At 57.3% G+C, this 20531-nt stretch overlaps 2 protein-coding genes across 8 annotated transcripts; one reads left to right on the plus strand and one right to left on the minus strand.

The window, feature by feature from the left end:
• Nucleotides 1-949: 949 nt before the first annotated feature.
• On the plus strand, nt 950-4442 carry TMEM218 (transmembrane protein 218). Of its 3 annotated transcripts, XM_039721893.1 has the most exons (4): nt 950-1070; nt 1288-1390; nt 3612-3775; nt 3902-4442. In XM_039721893.1, exons 1-4 carry the CDS (start codon nt 967-969, stop codon nt 3945-3947), a joined length of 417 nt encoding a protein of 138 aa, XP_039577827.1. In that variant the 5' UTR covers nt 950-966; the 3' UTR covers nt 3948-4442. The 3 variants fall into 3 exon arrangements, with proteins under 3 accessions (XP_039577827.1, XP_039577829.1, XP_039577828.1); XM_039721895.1 differs by lacking the exon at nt 3612-3775; XM_039721894.1 differs by lacking the exons at nt 3612-3775; nt 3902-4442 and adding an exon at nt 2903-3222.
• A 121-nt stretch (nt 4443-4563) lies between these two features.
• On the minus strand, nt 4564-20429 carry SLC37A2 (solute carrier family 37 member 2). Of its 5 annotated transcripts, XM_039721883.1 has the most exons (20): nt 20227-20427; nt 18000-18081; nt 17800-17887; nt 17363-17441; nt 17046-17181; nt 16592-16668; nt 16332-16498; nt 15914-15951; nt 15513-15692; nt 15287-15377; nt 15147-15209; nt 14573-14658; nt 13716-13764; nt 13351-13424; nt 12811-12889; nt 12637-12734; nt 11758-11822; nt 11463-11511; nt 10875-10905; nt 10182-10427 (listed from the first exon to the last, which is right to left on the minus strand). In XM_039721883.1, exons 1-18 carry the CDS (start codon nt 20283-20285, stop codon nt 11469-11471), a joined length of 1554 nt encoding a protein of 517 aa, XP_039577817.1. In that variant the 5' UTR covers nt 20286-20427; the 3' UTR covers nt 10182-10427; nt 10875-10905; nt 11463-11468. The 5 variants fall into 5 exon arrangements, 4 of the variants coding, with proteins under 4 accessions (XP_039577817.1, XP_039577818.1, XP_039577819.1 ...); XR_005628971.1 differs by lacking the exons at nt 10182-10427; nt 10875-10905; nt 11463-11511 and adding exons at nt 4564-5781; nt 7280-7380 and having other exon boundaries at nt 20227-20428; XM_039721884.1 differs by lacking the exon at nt 10875-10905 and having other exon boundaries at nt 20227-20428.
• Nucleotides 20430-20531: the final 102 nt, after the last annotated feature.

The following is a 20531-nucleotide window of genomic DNA, read 5'->3' on the forward strand; positions in this document are numbered from 1 at the left end:
ATTTATAAACAGGCTGGAATATTTATTTTAAATGGAAATTCCTCTTGTCTTCATGTTAGAAGATGCTTACAGCATCGACAAACCTCCCTGGCTTGGCTTGGCTGTCCCAGAGCCCCAGCACGGCTGCTCCAAAACCGATGTCAGCGTTACTGCATTAACGAAATCTGCCTGATTTTGACCCTGAATACAACTGAGGGCGTGCACAGCTCAGTTTTTAGGGTTTTGGGGTGAAAGTGTGTTCAGAAGTGCTCCCTGCAGCGGGGAGGGCAGGAGCTGGGTGGCGCCGGCCGAGGCGAGGCGAGGGAGCACCGGGAGGGGAGCGGGTGGAAATTCCCGTTCCACCGGGAGCAGCAGGAGCGCTGGGACGGGGAGCGGCTGGAGCGGGATCCTGGGATCCCGGGATCCCATGGGGCCAGGAGAGACGGGGATCAATAGGGACCGGGTCTGTAGGACCGGGGATCAATAGGGACCGGGTCTGTAGGACCGGGGATCAATAGGGACCGGGTCTGTAGGACCGGGGATCAATAGGGACCGGGTGTGTAGGGCTGGGGATCAATAGGGACCGGGTGTGTAGGACCGGGGATCAATAGGGACCGGGTGTGTAGGGCTGGGGATCAATAGGATTGGGGCCGGGATGGGGCTGGGATCGGGGCCGGGACCAGGACCCGGATCGGGATCGGGATCGGGATCGGGATCGGTATCAGGATGGGGATCGGGATCGGGATCGGGGACTCGACCCCGCCCCGGGCGCGCCCCCGCCTCCGGCGGCGCGCACAAAGCCCCGCCCACCCCTCCACCCTCAGCCAATGGGAAGCGCCGAGCGAGTGCCAAGGCGGGGCAGGGAAAGCGGGGTCCGCGCCCGCTCCCTCCTCCCCTTAGCCAATAGACAGCGCGGGCGGCGCTGCGGGCAGCGCTGATTGGTCGCGGCGGCGCGGTTGCTAGGCAGAAGCGGCGGCGCGGGGCGGCATGGCGGGCGCGCTGGGCGTGGGGCCGGGCGTGCTGGCGCTGCTGCTGCTCTGGGCCATGGCGCTGCTGCTCGTGACGGCGCTGGGCCGCGCCGGCCGCGCCCGGTGAGCGGGGACACGGGGCGGGAGCGGCCCGGGGAGCGGGGACACGGGGCGGGAGCGGCCCGCGGAGCGGGGACACGGGGCGGGAGCGGCCCGGGGAGCGGGGACACGGGGCGGAGCGGCCCGGGGAGCGGGGACACGGGGCGGGAGCGGCCGGGAGCGGCCCGGGGAGCGCGGGGCTCGGGCCCGCGGAGCTGAGCTCGCCCCGCTCCCGCCCCAGGCTCGGCGCGGTGCCCGTGGTGCTCGGAGCCGCCGCGCTGACGGCCGCGCTGCTGCTGTTCCCCCGGGAGAGCGAGAGCCCGGCCCCCGCCGGCGCCGAGGAGGTGAGGCCGGGCGGGGCGGGAGCGGCGGCGCCGGGACGGGCCCCGGGACGGGCCCTGAGCGCCCGCGGCCCGGCCTTCTCCGTGGGCACGGCCCCAGGCTGGATCCTCACCCGGGATGGGCCCTGGGGATGGATCCTCACAATGGGGATGGGCCCTGGGAATGGATCCTTACTCAGGGACGGGCTGCAGGATGCCCTGGGAATGGATTCTCACCCCGGGATGGGCTGCAGGGTGCTCTGGGGATGGTTCCTCCCCCGGGATGGGCTGGGAATGGTTCCTCACCCCAGGGATGGGCTGCAGGATGCCCTGGGAATGGTTCCTCACCCCAAGGATGCCCTGGAAATGGATCCTCACCCAGGGACGGGACGGGCTGCAGGATGCCCTGGGAATGGATCCTTACCCCAGGGAAGGGCTGCAGGATGCTCTGGGGATGGATCCTCACCCAGGGATGGGCTGGGAATGGTTCCTCACCCAGGGATGGGCTGCAGGGTGCTCTGGGGATGGTTCCTCCCCCGGGATGGGCTGCAGAGGATGCCCTGGGGATGTTCCTCCCCCGGGATGGGCTGCAGGATGCCCTGGGGCCCCGGGAGACGGCCGCGCTGCTGCTGTCCCCCCGGGAGAGCGAGAGCCCGGCCCCCGCCGGCGCCGAGGAGGTGAGGCCGGGCGGGGCGGGAGCGGCGGCGCCGGGACGGGCCCCGGGACGGGCCCTGAGCGCCCGCGGCCCGGCCTTCTCCGTGGGCACGGCCCCAGGCTGGATCCTCACCCGGGATGGGCCCTGGGGATGGATCCTCACAATGGGGATGGGCCCTGGGAATGGATCCTCACCCCGGGATGGGCTGCAGGATGCCCTGGGAATGGTTCCTCACCCCAAGGATGCCCTGGAAATGGATCCTCACCCAGGGACGGGACGGGCTGCAGGATGCCCTGGGAATGGATCCTTACCCCAGGGAAGGGCTGCAGGATGCTCTGGGGATGGATCCTCACCCAGGGATGGGCTGGGAATGGTTCCTCACCCAGGGATGGGCTGCAGGGTGCTCTGGGGATGGATCCTCACCCCAGGGATGGGCTGCAGGATGCTCTGGAATTGGTTCCTCCCCCAGGATGGGCTGCAGGATGCCCTGGGGATGGTTCCTCCCCCGGGATGGGCTGCAGGATGCCCTGGGGCCCCGGGATGGGCTTTCAGCTCAGAGCAAGCCCCGGTGCCATCCCCGTGCCCCGGAGATTGCCCCGTGCTGCCTTTGTGCTCTCCCACTGGCACAGGCTGTGGGGCTGGTGGAGCTGGGAACTGTTGATTTCTGTGACTAAATTGCAGATTCACACACTGCTCACCTGGCCCGGGGCTTTGCCTCCCCTCCTCCCCTCCCCGGGGGTTGCCCTCCTGCCTTGGTCCCTCCCGGCTCCAGCAGCCTCTGCTCCCTCTGCCATTCCCTTTCCTCCTCCTTCTCCTTCCAGTTCTGCAGCCTTCCAGTGTTCCTCAGCTCTGATTCCTGATTAAAGCCCAAAGCTCTTCAGCTCTCTTGCAGGTTCCTGCCCTGCTTGAGCACGAAGCCCTCTGCCGTGTCAGGCCCAGAGAGCTCCCCAGTTTTTGGATCATGCTGCCTGAGCTGCACCTTGAGCTCTCCCAGAGCTCCTTGGGCTTTGAGTACACAAAGTTTTGTGGCCTTTCGGGTGCTGTTTCCTCTGTTCTATTATTAATGCCTGTTAATTATTGCTTTTCTGGTTCTTGTTCTGTGTAAATCCCTACTAAAAGACACTTGTAATGTTCTTTTCTTCTCTCTGTGTCACATCTGACCCGCTCCTGTGAAGGTTAGGAGGGAGATGAAGGGCAGCCCCGTGAGTGTTTGTTGCCTGGGAGGCAAATGGAATTGGAAAGCTTATTTTTTTACGGCTCTTCAATTGGACTGGACCTGCCCTGCCTATCAATAATACATGACCTGGGCTTTCTGCACCAAAACTCTGCTAATTGGCTAATTAAAAAGTGAAACGTGCAGAAGGAGCCGGCGCTTGGCTCACCAGAGACTCTCTGCAGGAGCACCAGGGCTGAGCTAATGCCATGGATGCAGCTGAGCTGGGGCTGAGCAGAGCTCTGGGGGGTCTGGGGAGCAGAGAGGGGATTTCATAAACAGCTCCTCGCCGTGGGCTTCTCTTTGTCTTGCCTAGCCACCACAGCTTTTTCTTTAATTGTTATTTTTCTCTTTTCTCGCTGTCTCCCTTCGAAAAGGGAATCAGGGCTGGAGGTTTGTGGCTGGGGAGAACTGCTTCAGGGCTTGACTGCTGCCTCTTCCCTGTGCTCAGAGCTGTGCTGCTCCACATTAACATTCCCAGCAGCTTTTGCAGGGATTCTTGTTCTCCTTTGTCGCCCACTGTGCATCCCAGGGATGAAAGGCAAGGAGAGAAATCTGGGGGAGCCCCAGAGGTTCCCTTTTCCAGGTTGTGCCGTGCTCCCTCCAGGCTGCTGGGGCAGGCTGGGGCTGTGACGTGCTGGGATCTTTGTGTTTCTCCTCCCTGCAGGTTGTGGACACCTTCCTCATTGGCCGCTTCATCCTCCTGGCTGTGATGAGCCTGGTGTTCCTCGGGTGCCTGTTCCTGTTCCTGGTTTACCACCTCATGGAGCCTGTGTATGCCAAGCCGCTCCACAGCAGCTAGAGACAGCAATCCTGCAAAGAGGACATCCTGATTGCATGGGAGTAAACCAGAAGAGACACCAGGAGGCTGCTCTGGAGGTGACCTTGGTGTTCTGAAAGAGCCAGCGAAGCAAGTGAAGCCTTTGCTTTGTCTTAAAAAGCAAAGTTTGGTCTGAGCATGAGCTCCTTCCTCCCCAGGGGTTCAAGCCTCTGCAGCTGCAAAGGTGTGAATATCTGAATGCTGCTCTCATTTATAGAGAGCTGAGATCCAGCACTTGGTGCTGCTCCTCATTCAGTGCCCTGAACTGAGCTGAGATGGTTTGTTATTGTTACCCACAAGAGATGGGTAGAGCAAACAAACAAACAAGTAACAAACAAGAGCAGTTTGCTACTGCTCCTTTTTCACTGTGGTTTAATAAAACTCTTTGAGAAATCCCTGACTCAGGCTTTATTTATTCCACAGAGATGTCACATTTGGCCACACTGTGGTCACAGTGCCCATGAGAGCTGGGGCAGACGTGGGGTTTTGAGAAAAAAAACCCCAAACAAACATCAGTGTGTGGCTGTGGATTGTTTGGGATGGTCCCCTGGACTGGAAATCAGAGGCTTTGCAGTGCGGAGTGAATGCCAAGTGATCCAGAACAGCAAAAGGAAAGTGAGGAGTGAGGGAGAGGCTGTGTGTGCCCTCCTGGTGCTGAGCAGTCCTGCCAGCCATGGAAAGCCCCCTGGTGACACCTGAGTGTTCCCTGGCTGTCAAGGCCCTCAGGTGGCACTCAGTGATGCCAAAGGCTCACAGTTGCTGCTACCCTAAAACTTCAAACCTTTGCTCAATTCTAGCACAGATCCTGCTGACCACCTCATGTCCCTCTTTTCCCCTCTTGGGGGAGAAAACACTCTGTATGTTTTGCAGGAGCAGCAATGGGGTTGAATGCCATTTTTCCCCTATTTTTGGGGGGAAGCAGGGCACAGTTTGCTGCAGCAGAGCCTGTGCTGAGCTGTGGGCAGCAGTGGCACGAGCTCTGTGCACAGCCACTGCTGCTCTGTGCCCTCCATGGCAGCAGTTTGTTTTCTTGCATAAAATCTCAAAAAGCTTTGAATTGCAGAAAAAAAAAGCATTTTTGGTGGCCTGGAGCATCCTGTGACTGTTTCAGGAGGGGAGAAGCCTTTACCCTCCCTGCTGTGTGGGCAGAGGTTCCTGCAGGTGCCCAGGTCACGGGCTGAGGTGGGCTCTGCTTTGGCTCCTGTTCTCCAGCCCCACAGGGATGGAGCTGCTCACCCTCCATGGCTGAGCAGGCAGCAAGTATTGCAGGGAGGGCAAAGCCCTGAGCAGTGGTCGGGGTCAAAACGGCCAAAAACTTGAGGGCAGAAACTCAGATTTCTTTTTCCCCCATTTTAGAGATTTTTTTTTTTTTAATTTTGAACTGATGACAGTAAATTAAAGAACCAACTGGCTTTTTCCAGCCCTGTCCTGACAGCTGCCAGTCACCAAGCAGGGCTTGCAGGACATGAAAGATTGATAAGGCAGAGCCAGTGGGTGTGGAGGTGATGCTTCCCTGGCAGAAAATGCCCCAGCACCCCGGAGCACTGACTCAGTCAGCTAAAAAATGTAAGTACAGTCCCAAAAAAAGCAGAAAAGAGGCATCTCTGCTTTCCAAACCACAGCCATGCTCAATCCCTTCCTGTCCTGAAGCCGAGTGTGTTGAGGAAATGCTGAGCATTTATGCATCACAAGCACATTGGGGTGTCCTGGTGATTTTGATGTCACACCTGAAACAAAACTCATATTTAATTCATTGTGTTAATAACATTCGTGAACATGGAGTTTCTCTGGCAGCTCCAGCTCTGTGCCTGCTGTGTTGTTATCCCTGTGGTTGTGGGATGATTTGGGAGCCTCACTGAGGCCACAGTTTCCCCAGGGCTTCAGTCCAGTAAATGAGAGGGAAACCACAGCAAAAGCAGCTGGGGCTCTAAAAACCCAACCCCAACAGCAGAAATGTGAAACTTCTCCCCGTTTTGCGCTGCCATTAAACCCAAATAAGGGCTTTTTCTGTCCCCTTAACTGTTTGTGACTAAAATGAGTCGAAAGGCTGACAGAGCAGCAGTTATTTTGGGGAGAGCAGAAAGCCACACTGCAAGACAGGCACAGTAGCTCCTGCTCGAGGAGGTCATTTCAGCATTTTCCCAAAAACGCCATTAACTGGAGAAAGCCTCATGTGCTCTCACCCCCACTGAGACATTCTGAGCTTCATCCTCATCCTTCACAGCCCTGGGCAGTGGGGAACCACCAGCTGGATGAACTCAGCCCGGGCTCTCTGTGTATTTATTTATTCTGGGGAGTTCTGCTCCTCCCCGCAGAGGGGCTTTCCAAACGGTTCCTGTTTATTTTTGGAACAGGAAAGGCCACGTCAAGGAATTGGTATGAGCCAGAGCTGCTTCCCAACCAGCCCCAAATGGTGATTTTTGCTTCCATCCACATCCCAGAGCTCCAGCTCCTGGAGATAATCCCTTCTAGCACATCTGCCTCCATCTAGCAGCCTGATCCTTTATTCTGGAATTAACGTGCCACAGGAGGGCAGGTTTGCCTTAAACCCCAAGCTTTCTGTTGCAGGTGAGGATTTTGGGACCTCAGAGGATGTTAAAGCCAAGGAGCCCTGCTCCAGCCCAAAGTGATCCAGCCCTCCTCCTGCAGGATCAGAGAACCAGATCTGCCATGTCCCAAGTGCAGGCAGAAAATCAGGCTGAATCTCAGCTCAAGAAAGCTGCTGTGCTAAAAGCCCCCGTGTGTGCCAGGATGAGGGCAGGCTGGCTGCTTTCAGGTCAGGGGGAAAAGCAGCCCTTTTTTCTCCCTGAATCTCTGCCTGGCTCGTTAGAAATGAGCAGGGATGCCCCTGCAGCAGGATGTCAGTGCCCAGGCAGTGCCAGGCTCACCAGCCCGAGGGCAGCTGCTCCCTCCTCCCTGAGGAGGGCAGGGAGCAGTGCCAAGGCAGAGATGGAAGGAGCAGGAGTGTCTGCAGGGGAAACTCCTCTCCTTGATTTAAGGTCCTTGAATGACGGCAATTCCTCATGTCTCACGCTGCTCTCTGCTGGCACTTAATTACCCTCACTGGAAAAACTGCCCTCACATTTCCACCTTGACTTTGCTGACTTCAGCTTCCCTGCTGCTGGATCCTGATTTGCCTTTGGCTGCTAATTAAAAAGCCCTTCAGCCTTTGCCAGCTGCTCCTTGCATAGGTAATTACAGACCGTGCCCCAGCCACCTCCTCACCTTCCCAGCAGGCCAGCAGCATTCCTCCAAAATCTGTGCAGCCTCTTCCCCATCTGCCTCCGGGGGGATGGCACTGCTGTGCTGTGGGACTGTGGGGTCACCTGCAGAAAAACCCAAACACTGCATTTACCAAACCCAAAGAGCCCGTTTGGGGTGGGATTTGTCCCAGCACAAAGGTGGACACGTGTCCATGCTCTCAGGGCCAAAGGGGCTCATGGCAGAGGAAAAGCAGCAGCTTCTTATCCAGCAGAGGAGGAACAAGGCAAGTTGTCTTCCACATTCCTCCCAGAGGAGCCCAGCTCCATTTAAACAGTGTTTTTGGCTAAGCCAAACCCAGGGGATCCCCTCTCTGCCTTTCTACTCACCCTTCAATTCCAAAGCTTAGTAAGATCTGGAGTTTTCTTTGGCATTTGGCTCCATTTTTTTTTAAGTTTAAAACTGCCATGGGCTGTGTGCCCTTTCTCCTCACTCCTGGCAGTGGAGCCAAGGCTGTTCAGACTTTCCAAACACAAGTGGGACACGGCCCAGGCCTAAATTTGTCCCGGAAAAACTGTAAGCAGCTGAAAGAACAAGCAGGAGGGGGGAAAGGCAAAAAAAAAAAAAAAAAAAAAAAAAAAAAAAAAAAGGAAGAAAGGGGAGGTTGGGGGAAATAAATCCCCAAACCAACTCGCTGTTGCAATAAGCCCTGATGTGTGTCAGGACTTACAGGATTTTTTCCTTGAAGGGTATTTGGAGGCCCCCTCCCCAGGAGGATGGCCATTAGGTCACAGAGCAGTGTCAAAGCTGCATCACACGGGCACTGATGGGCCATGCTCAGCCCAGCTCGTGGGTCTCTGCCAGCAGCAAGCTCCTTGTGAGTGTGCCACGAGCCTGGGGACACTGCAGGGCCACCCCAAGGCTCTGCTGGGGACAGACCCTGTTGTGACACCTCTCCCTATGGCTCCATCAGGGTGCAGCCCAGTGGGGTTGATGTTTTCCTGGGGAAAAGGGCAATTGTGGATTTTATTTTTCTCTGCCTGCTCCTTTTTTCCTGCTTTTTTCCCCAAGGCCCATTGAGCACCCCCAGTCCGAGTGGAGGGGATTGAAGGCCATCACTGCTTGGCACCTCACAGCTGCCTGATCCCTGTGCCACTCCATCACCCCCAGGGGTTTGCAGGGAGCTGGTCCAACTGCCTAGCAAGTTCCCTCCTTTTTTTCCCCCCACCCTTTTTTCCACTTTGCTGATTAAATCAGCACTTAATAAAATCACATCAGGCCCAGATGTTTTCTCCTCGGGTCAAGATTCAAGGAGGTGAAGTCAATTAGAGCTGCAATTCATCCCAGGCACACACGGAGCCCCCGGCGCCGGGCACTGCTCTGCCCTGGGCAGAGCGCCAGAGCCAGGCGCGATCCCCGCGTGGTGAGGGGATGCAAACACATCCCAGGGGATGCACTCACCATCCCAGAGGATGCACTCACATCCCAGGGGACAGCAATCACACCCCAGGGGCTGCAAACACATCCCAGGGGATGCAGTCACATCCCACGGGACAGCAATCACACCCCAGGGGTTGCAATCACATCCCAGGGGACAGAAAACACCTCCCAGGGGATGCAAATACATCCCAGGGGTTTACAAACAACCCAGGGGATGCAATCACATCCCAAGGCACTGCAAACTTCCCGGGGGATGCAGTCACATCCCAGGGGATGCAAATACATTCCAGGGGACTGCAAACACATCACAGGGGACAGAAAACATCACAGGGGACAGAAAACATCCCAGGGGATGCAATCACATCCCAGGGGACAGAAAACACATCCCAAGGGACAGAAAACATCCCAGGGGATGCAGTCACATCCCAGGGGACAGAAAACATCCCAGGGGACAGCAATCACACCCCAGGGGATTGCAATCATATCCCAGTGAATGCAAGCACACCCCAGAGCACTGCAAACATCCCAGGGGATGCAATCACATCCCAGGGGACAGAAAACACATCCCAAGGGACAGAAAACATCCCAGGGGATGCAGTCACATCCCAGGGGACAGAAAACATCCCAGGGGACAGCAATCACACCCCAGGGGATTGCAATCATATCCCAGGGGACCGAAAACATCCCAGGGGATGCAGTCACATCCCAGGGGACAGAAAACATCCCAGGGGACAGCAATCACACCCCAGGGGATTGCAATCTTATCCCAGGGGACAGAAAACACATCCCAGGGGACAGAAAACATCCCAGGGGATGCAGTCACATCCTGTGGTTTCCACGCGCCCGGGCTCTGCGCACATCAAAGTCGGGCTCCCGGCGCGCACAGCTGGCTGCACAGCTGGCCCTGGCTGCACAGCTGGCCCTGGCCGCACAGCTGGCCCTGGCTGCAGCCAGCTCGCACCCCGGGCGCTGCTGAGCCCCGTCGCTGCCCGGGGAGCCCGCGGGGCTGGCGGCCAGCGGCACCCCCGTAACCTCCCGGGCTGCTCCTAGTTAGGAAGCGCTAAGGAAGATCATCAGCTGCCGGCACCGGCCCCAGAGCAGTGTGTGAACAGTTCACCGTGGTGTGGGGGCTGATGCGTGTTCTTGTGGAGCTGAATGGTATGATTTTGGAATATTAATAATCAGGAAAAACATCGGGTTTAGTCTTTTTTTTGCAGTGGGATGAGTCAAGGAGTAAACCTAGCTTAATTTGGGCTCAGCCCAGGGATGCTCCCTGCATAGAAGAAGCAGCTTTTTGTTGGTGAGGCAGTGCCTAAAGTGATTTGGCATCATCCTCCTGATCCAGACCCTGGAACACCCAGCAGGGTCTGGATGGGCCAGGCTCATAAACAAGAGCCTGCAGGTGGAGGAAAGCAAGGAGAGGGGTGTGATCGCTGCCCCCAGGCTTGGCCGAGCCTGTCAGGACACGGCACGGAGCGGCCACACGGATTTTCCACGTTTTTATTAATAAAACGGCCGATGGTGCAGAATTGACCCAGCAAACCGCTTGGCCAGGGCCCTTTGACCACTCCTCGCCCTTCCTCCGGGGGAAGCAAAGCCGCGGTGGCAGCGGCCGTGCCGTGCCGTGCCGGGCCGGGCCGGGGCTCCGCCCGCGCTCCCTCCCGGAGCGCCCCAGCCGCTCCTCGCTCCGGCCCCGGGCGGCTCGCAGGGGACGCGTCAGAACTCCTTAAACCTGCGGGAGAGAAGCGAGCGGCTCAGGGCGGGGGCACGGCCCCGCGGCCGGCATGGAGATGGAGATGGAGATGGAAGGGAAACCAGCCGTGCCGGGAAAGCCCAGCCCGGCACCGCCACGAGGAGAAGCAGGCGCGAGCAGGAGATGCAGCCACCGGTGTGTCTCCGGCCAAAGCTGAAATGTCCCCAAAAATCCTACAGCGTTTGTGCCTCTTCTCTGCAAGCTGCTCCAGAGACACTCCCCAAAGATATGTAAGACCTCAAGACACTGCAGTACTGCCACAACGAGCCAGCTGCTTCCCCCAGCAGAAACCAGCCAGTGTTCGGTGCAAACACGGCTGCTGTCACCCCCTAGGACAGGAGTCACCCCAGCCAGCCCCGGCACAAGAGAGCAGAGCCTGGCAGCCCTCCACCGGCAGCTGCAGAAGGAGATTTGGGCCGCACTTACCGCAGCACGAGGCCAGACATTGGTCTGTCACCTGCAAACACAAGACATGAGGGACGGAATGTTCGCAGGGGGTCGGGGTCTGGCAGCCCCGCTGCCAGGAGTGGTGGTGGCCCTTCCTTGAGATGCCACATGGGGATGCTGGTGGCAATCAGAGCCAGGGCAGTGCTGATTTAGGGATTATTTATACGCTCACTGCAGTGATTCACCCAGATTTGATTAGCCAGCCCTGGCTGCGTGTAATCAAGCTCAGTTGCACAGGTGGGCAAAGCCTATAAATTCAGTGGTTCAAGTGCATTAATCAATGCCAATCGATTGGGCATCTGGGCCAGTATCTGCTAAATCAGCCGGAGACAAGGATGCAGTGCCCAGCCACATCTCCCTCTCCCCGCTTCCTCCCACTTCCCCACCCTCCCACACTCTTCCCTGGCCATTGCAATTTGATCTTTTGATTCCCAAATCTTGATCTCGGCCCTAAACGATTGGAGCAGCGGCTATTTCTAGGCTGAGCCTGCAAAGTGAAACTCAGAATCAGAATGGATCAGGCTTGTGTTTGCATTTAATCCTCAGGGCTCAAGTGAAGATACTTACACCGAGCTACTTCCCATCCATCACTGACTCTGTTAGCTGCACACTAGAGCTACAAAGACACAAGGACACCGTGCTTAGCACCCCGAGCGCTTTCTGAGGCGCAGATGGCTAAAATCCCCCAGGTGCTGCCTTGGCGTGACGTGGCAATGTCTCAGTGGCCAGGGGACATGGGGCGGGCGGGCTGGCGATGCCCGCGTGGAGATGCAGCAGCGACAGCAAGGGGTAACAAACATCCTTCTGCAGCAGCAGTGACAGGCGTGGCACCGCGGGCCACCGCGGGCTGCCAGCTACGTACCCTCTCTGCCTCGCCATGGAGCCACACCAGCCACGGGCCTCCTTGACCACCACGCGAGCCAGGAGCTGCAAGAGCAAGGGTGGAGGGTCGCTGCAAGGCTGGGGGCACTGCAGCCTCCAGCCCTGGCACCAGTGCTCCCTCCAGCAGCAGAGCAGTTCTATGGCGCTTCCCAGCAAATGTCATGTGGGCTAAAGCTGTGCAAGAGGAGGTTGCTGGGAAAAGCCAAGTGAAAGCAGAGGTTTGGAGTCTGGGGAATAGATTTGTAAAGAATTCTCAAAACTTGACAGAAAATTTACACAGTCCTGTATATTTGTATGTAAATACTGAGATAGGGTGTGTTGGCTTAGGAAGGTTATGGAATAGAGATGACATTGTTGAGAGAGAGATTGAAGTACAAATAAGGTTTAATAGGTTTCAAAATATGATTTTGAAGAAAGATTAAATATTTTAGAGAATTAGAATTGTGAAAAATGTGTTGTAGTAGGACTATGTGGGGAAGAAATACAGGTGATTAGTGTTAAAAGCAATACTAATATTGTGTAGTAAAAGTTAATAGGTTGAAAAACATTTATAAGGTATTGTAACTAGAAAATAGGTTAGTTTCTGATGGAATGGTGTTGAGTTTTTTGTGACTCACTATTTATTGAGACTGATAATAGAAGAAAATCTTTTAAAACATTTCCCAGTTACCCCATCTCTGTAAAAGTTGAGAAAACTCACGAAGTGGTGCCTGGTGTGAGGAAGGAATAACTCAACTATCTGTTTAAAACACCTCTCAGTCACCCCATCTCTGCAAAAGCTGAGAAAACCAAGAGGAACAGGAAGGGAGCCTGTGACACCCCGGGGCAGAGAAAGGAGTCCTGCCCAGGTGACACCTACCAGACAAGCCAGGACATCAGCTGCTATCAGCATGTAAAACACGTTATTCCAGCCCGTGGGAGAGATGAGCCCGGCCAGCAGCGGCCCCAGCGCAGCACCTGGGGGCACACGAGCCACGTCAGCCCTGCTCACACCCGAGAGGGGAGCAGGACCCCCAGCACCCCCAGGACACACCAACAGATCCCGTGCCGTCGATGATGGCCGTGACCGTCGAAAGGGCTTTGGCATTTCCTTTGAGAGACTCATGGGTGCCCTGTAAGGATGGAGGGATAAAACATGAGGAGCAAAAGCAGCTTTGGGTGCACAGCCAGCATTTCCGATGTCCCAGGCAGCAATTTCCACGTGTCAGACCCAGCCATGGACAGGAAGACCAAACTCAAATGCTGCCTGCAGCCAAACCATAGATCACCAACAGCAGGCAGAAATTCCCAGGGGAATTCCCACCAAATATTTCCACTCAGAGGGAGATGCAGCAGAGCTGAAACACAGTCATGTGGCCAAGGTGAAAAAGCAACAGGAAAAAGCCCTGTGTTTAAGGGAGGGTGTGGAGAGCGACACCAGGTGTGACAGCTCTGCCCTTCTCTAATGGGCTTCAGAGGCATTGGAAAAGAAAGGTAAAGGGCAAAAATCCCAGCAAAACATCCCTCTGGGAAGGAGGGAACAGGCTCTGGGTGTGCTAGGGCACTGTGGTGGGGCCTGAGGTGCACCTCTTACCAAATCTGCCGACACCGCTGTCGTGATGAGCGCGTAGGGCCCATTAACCAGAGCACCACAGATGATCAGCATTGCTGCAGAGGTACCCAGGAAGAGATTCAATCTTTAGGTGCAGGGAGCAGCAGGACATTGGATCCATCATCCCCACCCCATGTGTGACATTGCTGTCCCACACACCCATCTCCTGCGCATCTCCCCTTTCCCAGGAAGATCCCACCCAGCAGGCAGTGAACACTCATCCAACACCACCCTCCCCCAAATTCAGCCTGGGAGCCTCCAAGAGGAGGAATAAAGGCAGGTGAATCCTCAGTATCTTCCAGCACCACTTCAGTGACAGGACCAAGCTGCACCATAGAGCTCCTTACCTATTGATGTGCCAATGCCGTTCTGACCCACATGGTTATACAGGAACAGCTGGAAAAGAGAAAAAGGTGAAATAGTTATGGCTACTCCAGCTGTTTTACAAAGAGTTTTCCTTGCAGCAGTACCCTGTGAATGGGATGGAGAATGGGACCTGAATTACTGCTCGTGCCAAGCACCAGCTGGGATGGGGGGCTGAGTGCACCCTGACCTCTGCATCCCACTGGCATGATGAAATACCTGGCAGCTGCCAAGCAGAGGTGCTGCCACGATTTATGGCCAGTGAGGCTCTGCCAGGTCCCACAGCTGCAGCCAGACATAATTTGCCCCAGTGGTGCTCTCGGGGCCGCGGACGTGACGCAGCCCCTCTGCTTCCCAGCACGTGCCAGCTCCTTCAGGAGAGGCTCCCATCCCAGAGCCAGCCAGGATTGGATTACAGCTAATTAGCCATGCTGTGGAAGCAAAGCCAAATGAGCTCTGTGCAGGTGCCTGGGAAGGATGTCCAGGCCAAGTTCCAGTGGAGCATGAGGCTGTTGGCATGGAGGCTTTTGGGATGAACATCAAAGAGACAAAAGCTGGACCGGCTCAGTGGCACCCCCAAGGCTTTGAGCAGAGTTATGGCAGGATGGAAAAACCTAAGGGTGTTTTTAGTTGTCAAGGTCTCTGCAATCCCTCCCCAGCCCCTAGAGCTGGACATCCTTCCCAGGAACATTGGGCACGTGAATCAATCCCAGCTCTCATCTCAGCCGAGCGCGTGACCAGCCTGTCCCGGGCGCTTGGGAAGAGGAAGGCAGCTGTGACTCAAAGGAGCCGGAGCAGAGCAAACCCTCGTGACAGGTTTTGAGCCCATGTGACAGCTCACCATGGGAGCAGCGACCACCAGCATCACGCAGCACGTGGTGGCTCTGCCGCCAGTGTAGTCAGAGATGAGGCCAGCGAAGATCCCCCCTACAAGAAAGAGTCACAGGTGTCACTCACACCACCCCAAAGGCAGAGCTCTGCCTGGCTCAGCCCAAAACCAACGTGATGCTCTTTCATCCCCCATCTTCTGACCAGTATGCCCCCAAGGTTAAACACAATAATATCAGAGTGAAGAGCTTTGATTTATCCCTTCCACTTCCTCCCTGCAGATGGTTTCTCTGCACTTTCCATGCTGCTCTGGTCTCTTCCACACTTACAAACTGTAAGCAAGCAAGACCTTGCAACTGTGAGCAAGCGAGACCTGAGGAAAGAGGCTGTGATGGTCGGCAAAACAAATGGGTGCCAAAATAAAACGGGCGGGCGTTTGCTGCCTGCTGAGTGCTGTGAACACTGAATAAACCTCTGGGGGAAAGAGATGGTGCTGCCTGTGGGGGGAACAGCCAAGGCTGGTCAAGGCCAGGATCGTCCTTAAATCATCCCAGATCCACCCCCTCCATCCCGGTACGTTGACGAACCTAAAATACCCCCGACATCAAAGAGGGTCGACAGGTCCCCGGCTTCCTTGGCACCAAAATGAGCTGTGGGGGAGAGGAGAGGGGTGAGGAGATGCTTCCCTTGCAAGGCTCACTCCCATCTCGCTGTCCCCAAAACTCACCGACGTTGACAATGTAGAGGGGCAGCCAGTAGAGGAAGGTGTAGCTCACCAGCTTGGCAAAGAGCAGGCACAGGGAGAACTCCACTACGCCCTGGGAGGAGAGGAGGGGACATCAGAGGAGCCTCCTTACCCCAGCCTCCTCTGGACCGTGGGTTTGTCCCATTTTCTGCCCTGTGGATGCTCTGAGCTGCTCTGGCTCTGCTCTTTCCTCCATGCCAGCACTCACAGGTATCCGAAGTGCCCCAAGGAAGCTGATGGCTTCGGGCTCCTCAGCTGGCTCCTTGGTGCTCTTGGAGTGATCCACGCTGCACTGGCCTGAGAGGCTGAGTGGGCCCTCGTTGGAGATGACTGCTTCAGGATCCTTCTCACTGGTGGTCACTCCTCCAGGATCCTCATCAGCGGCCGTCTAAAATCAAGCCAAAAGCAGCAGATGTGGCTCTCGTGGCTGGAGGAGGCTGAAACATTGGCTCTGCTGCTGGGGCATGACCCAGAGGATGCTCCCAGTGGAAGAGCAACAACCATCCCCTGTGACAAGTGAACATTGCTCTAATTCCTGCCGTTACAACCTGCTGACCCAGTTGTTTCACCCAGCCCAGGACGGGCCCCTTGGGAATCAGTGCAACTCACGTGATGCAGAGGAGGATTGCAGTCAACATCCTCAGGATCTGCAGGGAGAAAGAACACCCTGTGAGGAGAGCCTGGAGCGATCCCACTCCACCTGCTCCCCCTGCAGCATCTCACAGGGGCTGGGAACCCCCAGGCCTAGGCTGCATCTCTGGGTACTCTCTTCCCCAGTAAAAACCCAAAAGACTCCCCTCGTATTTCCTAGAAAGGCAGGCTCAGAGGAGTGCCTGGTATAGGGGATGAGCCTGCCTGGACAGCCCCAATGATGCTGAGCATCCCCATGGTGGTCAGATCCACATCCCTGCTAGCCACAGGCTGGAAATAAGTATTTGGGATTGTCAAAAATGCTTAGAGATGGGCAAGGTGGATAATTGTATATATTATATTGGTAGTCTGCTGTGCCCCAGATGACAACACTCACACTCCACGAGGAAGAAGAAGCAGATGACGCCCACGATGGTGATGATGATGCCAGGCACAACAAAGGACAGGCCCCAGGCAGAGGAAACCCAGACACCGGCGATGAGCGACCCTAAGATGTTGCCAACGGAGGTGTGGGAGTTCCAGATGCCCATGATGAAACCTCTCCTGGTGGGGACACAGCCGGGTCAGTGCACTGGGGTGGCTGCCAGGGTCAACAGGGACCAGGACTGGCATGAGACACGTAGGAGAAAAACTCACTTTCCTTTGCCAAACCAGTTTCCAACGCATGCCACGACAGCAGGCCAGCCTGTTGTCTGCACCAGCCCATTGCAGACCTGGCAAGAAATGGGAGCATCACCCAGCAAGCACCGACCACAGCCACGCAGCCCCGCACTCTTCTGGGCTACTGGGCTCGAAAATAGCCACCCCTATCCAAAGCTGTTAAGAAAACACTTGGTTTGATTGTTTTTTCCCTGCTGGGGCAATCCTGGGGCCGTTTGCATCGCTCCCATGGCTAAACTGGGAGTGGCTGGGGTTGCCAAGAGAGACAGGCACGCCCGGCAGTTTCGACGCCCACGCCACGCACAGCCAGGTTTTGCGGGGAGTGGAAACGCTCAGTGCTGCCCTGCTCAGAAACTGGGCCACCCCAACCCCTTGAGGTCACCGAGAAAATGAGACGAGGCCGTGGCGATGAAGCCTGGGCACAACACACCTGCACGACGATGAAGTACCAGAGGACGTGGATGTCCCAGAAGTAGCCGAGGCCGAAAAGGAGGGTGAAGAGCCCGCTCATCACCATTCCCCCCGACAGGTAGTAGCGCAGGGGGAGGCGCTCCCCAAAAATGCCGCTGCGGGGAGAGGGCAGAGCACAGCAGGAGCTGAACGGGTGATGCCAGCAATGGGAGTCACCACACCGAGCCAGCACCCGAATCCTGAGCGGATCCCTGGCTGCTTTCTGTTAGCATGACCCCGTCCCAGTGGAAACCAGTTTCCACCAGACTGGTGAGTGGAGGGGAAGGCGCTGGGTACCTGATAAACATCCCGATGGCGTAGGCCACCAGGAAGGCATTATCCAGCGCCCCAAAAAGTTCCTTGTAGTTGTCCCCATCTGGAAAACAAACATTAGGGCCACCTCAGGCTGGCCCCCACCTTGTGTCCCCTCCCCGTGGCTGCTGGCTTGGTCTTGTCCCCCCTTCCCCAAAGCCTGGTCTCCATGGGGGCTTCTGGGGGCATGGCCAGGTGCCATCGGCACTGGGACCTGGTCCTGTCCTGGACTTCACCACCCGCTGCTGCCCTTTGGCCCACGGGCATGGGACAGATCTTCATCACTTAATTACCTCCGGGTGCCTAATGAGCAGCTGGCTCCCTGCCAAACCCCGGCCACGACCTGGTATTAGGGAATGGGGGGAGCCCAACTTGGCTGCCACAAGCATGGGTTTTGGGGTGCCTGGGGGGCCCAGCCTTACCAAAGGGGGCCCAGCTGCACCAGGTGGTGCTGTTGGAGTCATTGTGGGGGTTCGGGCCCAAGGCTGAGCAGTTGGGGTGCAGCTGGCTCTGCAGGGAGAGAGAGAGGGAGGGGGTGAAATCAAGGTGCTGTCAGCACTCTCCTCCCCATGTCCCCACTGCAGATTCCCTGTCCCACAGCAGGGGTGAGGCTGGAGCTCACCTTGACGATGCTGATGGGCTTTCGGGAGAGGTGGTAGCTGGCGTAGGAGAGGAAGGTCAGTACCAGGGTCAGTCCCCGATAGCTGGGGAGGAAGGAAGCAGAGAGGTCAGGCTTTGTGGGACAGGGATGAGTGGCCTCAGCACCCAACGGGACTCTTCTGCTGGATTGGTGACCCGAACCAGCTCAGCTGAGCTGGTCAGGAAGTGTGCAGACCCCCTAAAAAAAGCCCAGGATGTGGCTTAAAAATATCAGCTGAGTTTTATGGGGAACATTAAGCAGTGTTTCCACCTCCTCAAGCAGTTACATTCCACCAAAACACAGGGTGAGCAAGTGCCTTCCTGGTGTCACGAGTGGAAACTGTGCTGATTCATCATCACTGCCAGGGTTAATCAAAGATAAGCTGGAAAAAAAAAAAAGCAGGGGCAATACCAGCTCCCCTTCCTCCACCACAAAGCCATCTCATCCCCTTTGCTTGGATTAAATGCAGGGAAAGGGAGAGTCTGGGCTCAGGAAATGGGGATGCTGCACCCATCAAAGCTAACAGATAAAGCCTGGAGAATCCCAGGTAGGATCTAGCACTCTCTGGAGCAAGATGAGTATCTCTGCAGGAGCTATCCTGCCCTCAGGAAGAGTTTTATGGCAGCACAGAGGATGCAAGTCGTCAGGGGCAGCTGCGGCACACAGACATGTCACGGGGTTGCTCCAAGTTAAAAAAAACAAACAAGCTTTCCTTTGGCGGTTTTGGCCCATTCTGCTCCTCTTTGCAGTTTCACTTCTCCCTGGAGCTGCAGCAGTGACGGGTGTCCTGCTAATCCAGTGCAACTCCCTGCGCAGTGCTGCCAGCTCCAAGGCTGCATTGTGGCTGAGAAACTGCTGCTTCCCACCCCAAAAAATGAACAAACCACCCAAAATCACTGCTAGTGGCTGCAGGGCTATAGAGGCCGCAGTAGGGAAGGGGAAGATAAACTTTGCATGCAACACCCCCTGGGTCAGACACTTGGGTGTTGAGATTTTGCTTTTTACCCTACATGTTCTGGCAGGGAAAATTCCAGCAGATGGAAAAGCAGGGGGGGTGTCTGGCAATGGGCTTCCAAAAAATCCAACTATTACTCGAAATTAAATGGGCAGCAGTCCCATCACCTCATCAAAAGAGAAGGCAGCAGGCAAGGTTTCTGTTTTGGCCACATCCCACTGAATTTTGAGTGTGAGGGCCTGAGACATCTGGAGGCTGGCGGGTGCTGCTGCCCATCTCGAGGTTCCCCCTCCCCGGCCGAGTCCCAAGCCCTGGGCTGCAGTCGGTGTGAGCTGATCCCAGCTGGGTCCAGTGCCTGAAGGCGATGCTGGGCTCTGGGGGAGTGACCCCTCATCCATGTCCCCAGCCCAGATCTCATCCCAGTCCCCAGAAAAATGGTCTCCAGTCCATGTACTGGTCCCAGTGCTGGTGCCAGTCCACTGGTCTGGGGCCAGCCTCCATCCCAGTGCCAGTCCCTATCCCCAGGGCCAGTCTCTGTGCCCAGTGCTAGCCTCCATCCCAGTGTCAGTCTCTGTGCCCAGGGCCAGTCTCTATCCCAGTTCCACTTCCAGTGGCTGCCAGTCCCCAGTGGAATGCCACCCCCTCCTGCCTAACCCTTGGCTGATCCCTGTGCCGGTTCTGGTGCCCATCCTGGTGCTGGCTCCAGTGTCCAGGGCCACTCTCTGTCCCAGTGCTGGTCCACGGAGGAGTGAGCCCTGCTCCAGAGACTGTCCCTACCGCGGTGCCAACGCCCTCCCTGCCCCATCTCAGTCCCTGTGCCCAGGACCAGTCCTGATCCCCCTGTGCAGAGCCGGTCCCACTCCCGGTGCCGGTCCCTGTATCCAGGGCCAGTCCTGATCCCGGTCCCTGTGTCCAGAGCCAGTCCCGATCCTGGTCCCTGTGTGCAGGGCCAGTGCCGGTCCCAGTCCCTATATCCAGGGCCAGTCCCGATCCTGGTCCCTGTGTCCAGAGCCAGTCCCGATCCTGGTCCCTGTATCCAGGGCCAGTGCCGGTCCCAGTCCCTATATCCAGGGCCAGTCCCGATCCCGGTGCCGGTCCCTGTATCCAGGGCCAGGCCCAATCCCAGCCCTACATCCAGAGCCAGTCCCGGTGCCGGTCCCCACATGCAGGGCCAGTCCCGCTCCCCGTGCCGGTCCCCGTGGCCAGGGCCAGTCCCGCTCCCGGAGCCGTGCCCCCATCCCGCTCCCCGCTCACCGGCTGTCCCGGGGGAGGGCGCGGAGCAGGCGAACCCCGGGGGCGAGCGCTGCCCTCATGGCGGGCGGCGGCGGCGCTCGGCCGCCCCCGGCTCCTTTTCACCGCCCCCGGGGCCGCCGCTCCCGCCCCGCCGGCCCCGGTCCCGCCCCGGCCCTGCCCGGGCACGGCCCCGGCTCCTGGGCCGCGAGGGGTGAGCGAGGCTGTCCGCGGTGCCTCTGAAACAAACACCGCCTTCAAATGGGCTGGAAGGAGGGGACGGCCGCGCTGGGCAGCGGGAGGCGGCGCAGCCCCGAGGGGACCGAGCG

Source organism: Passer montanus, unplaced genomic scaffold (genome assembly GCF_014805655.1).
Source record: "Passer montanus isolate IOZ18808 unplaced genomic scaffold, ASM1480565v1 scaffold47, whole genome shotgun sequence".
Taxonomy (NCBI): domain Eukaryota; kingdom Metazoa; phylum Chordata; class Aves; order Passeriformes; family Passeridae; genus Passer; species Passer montanus.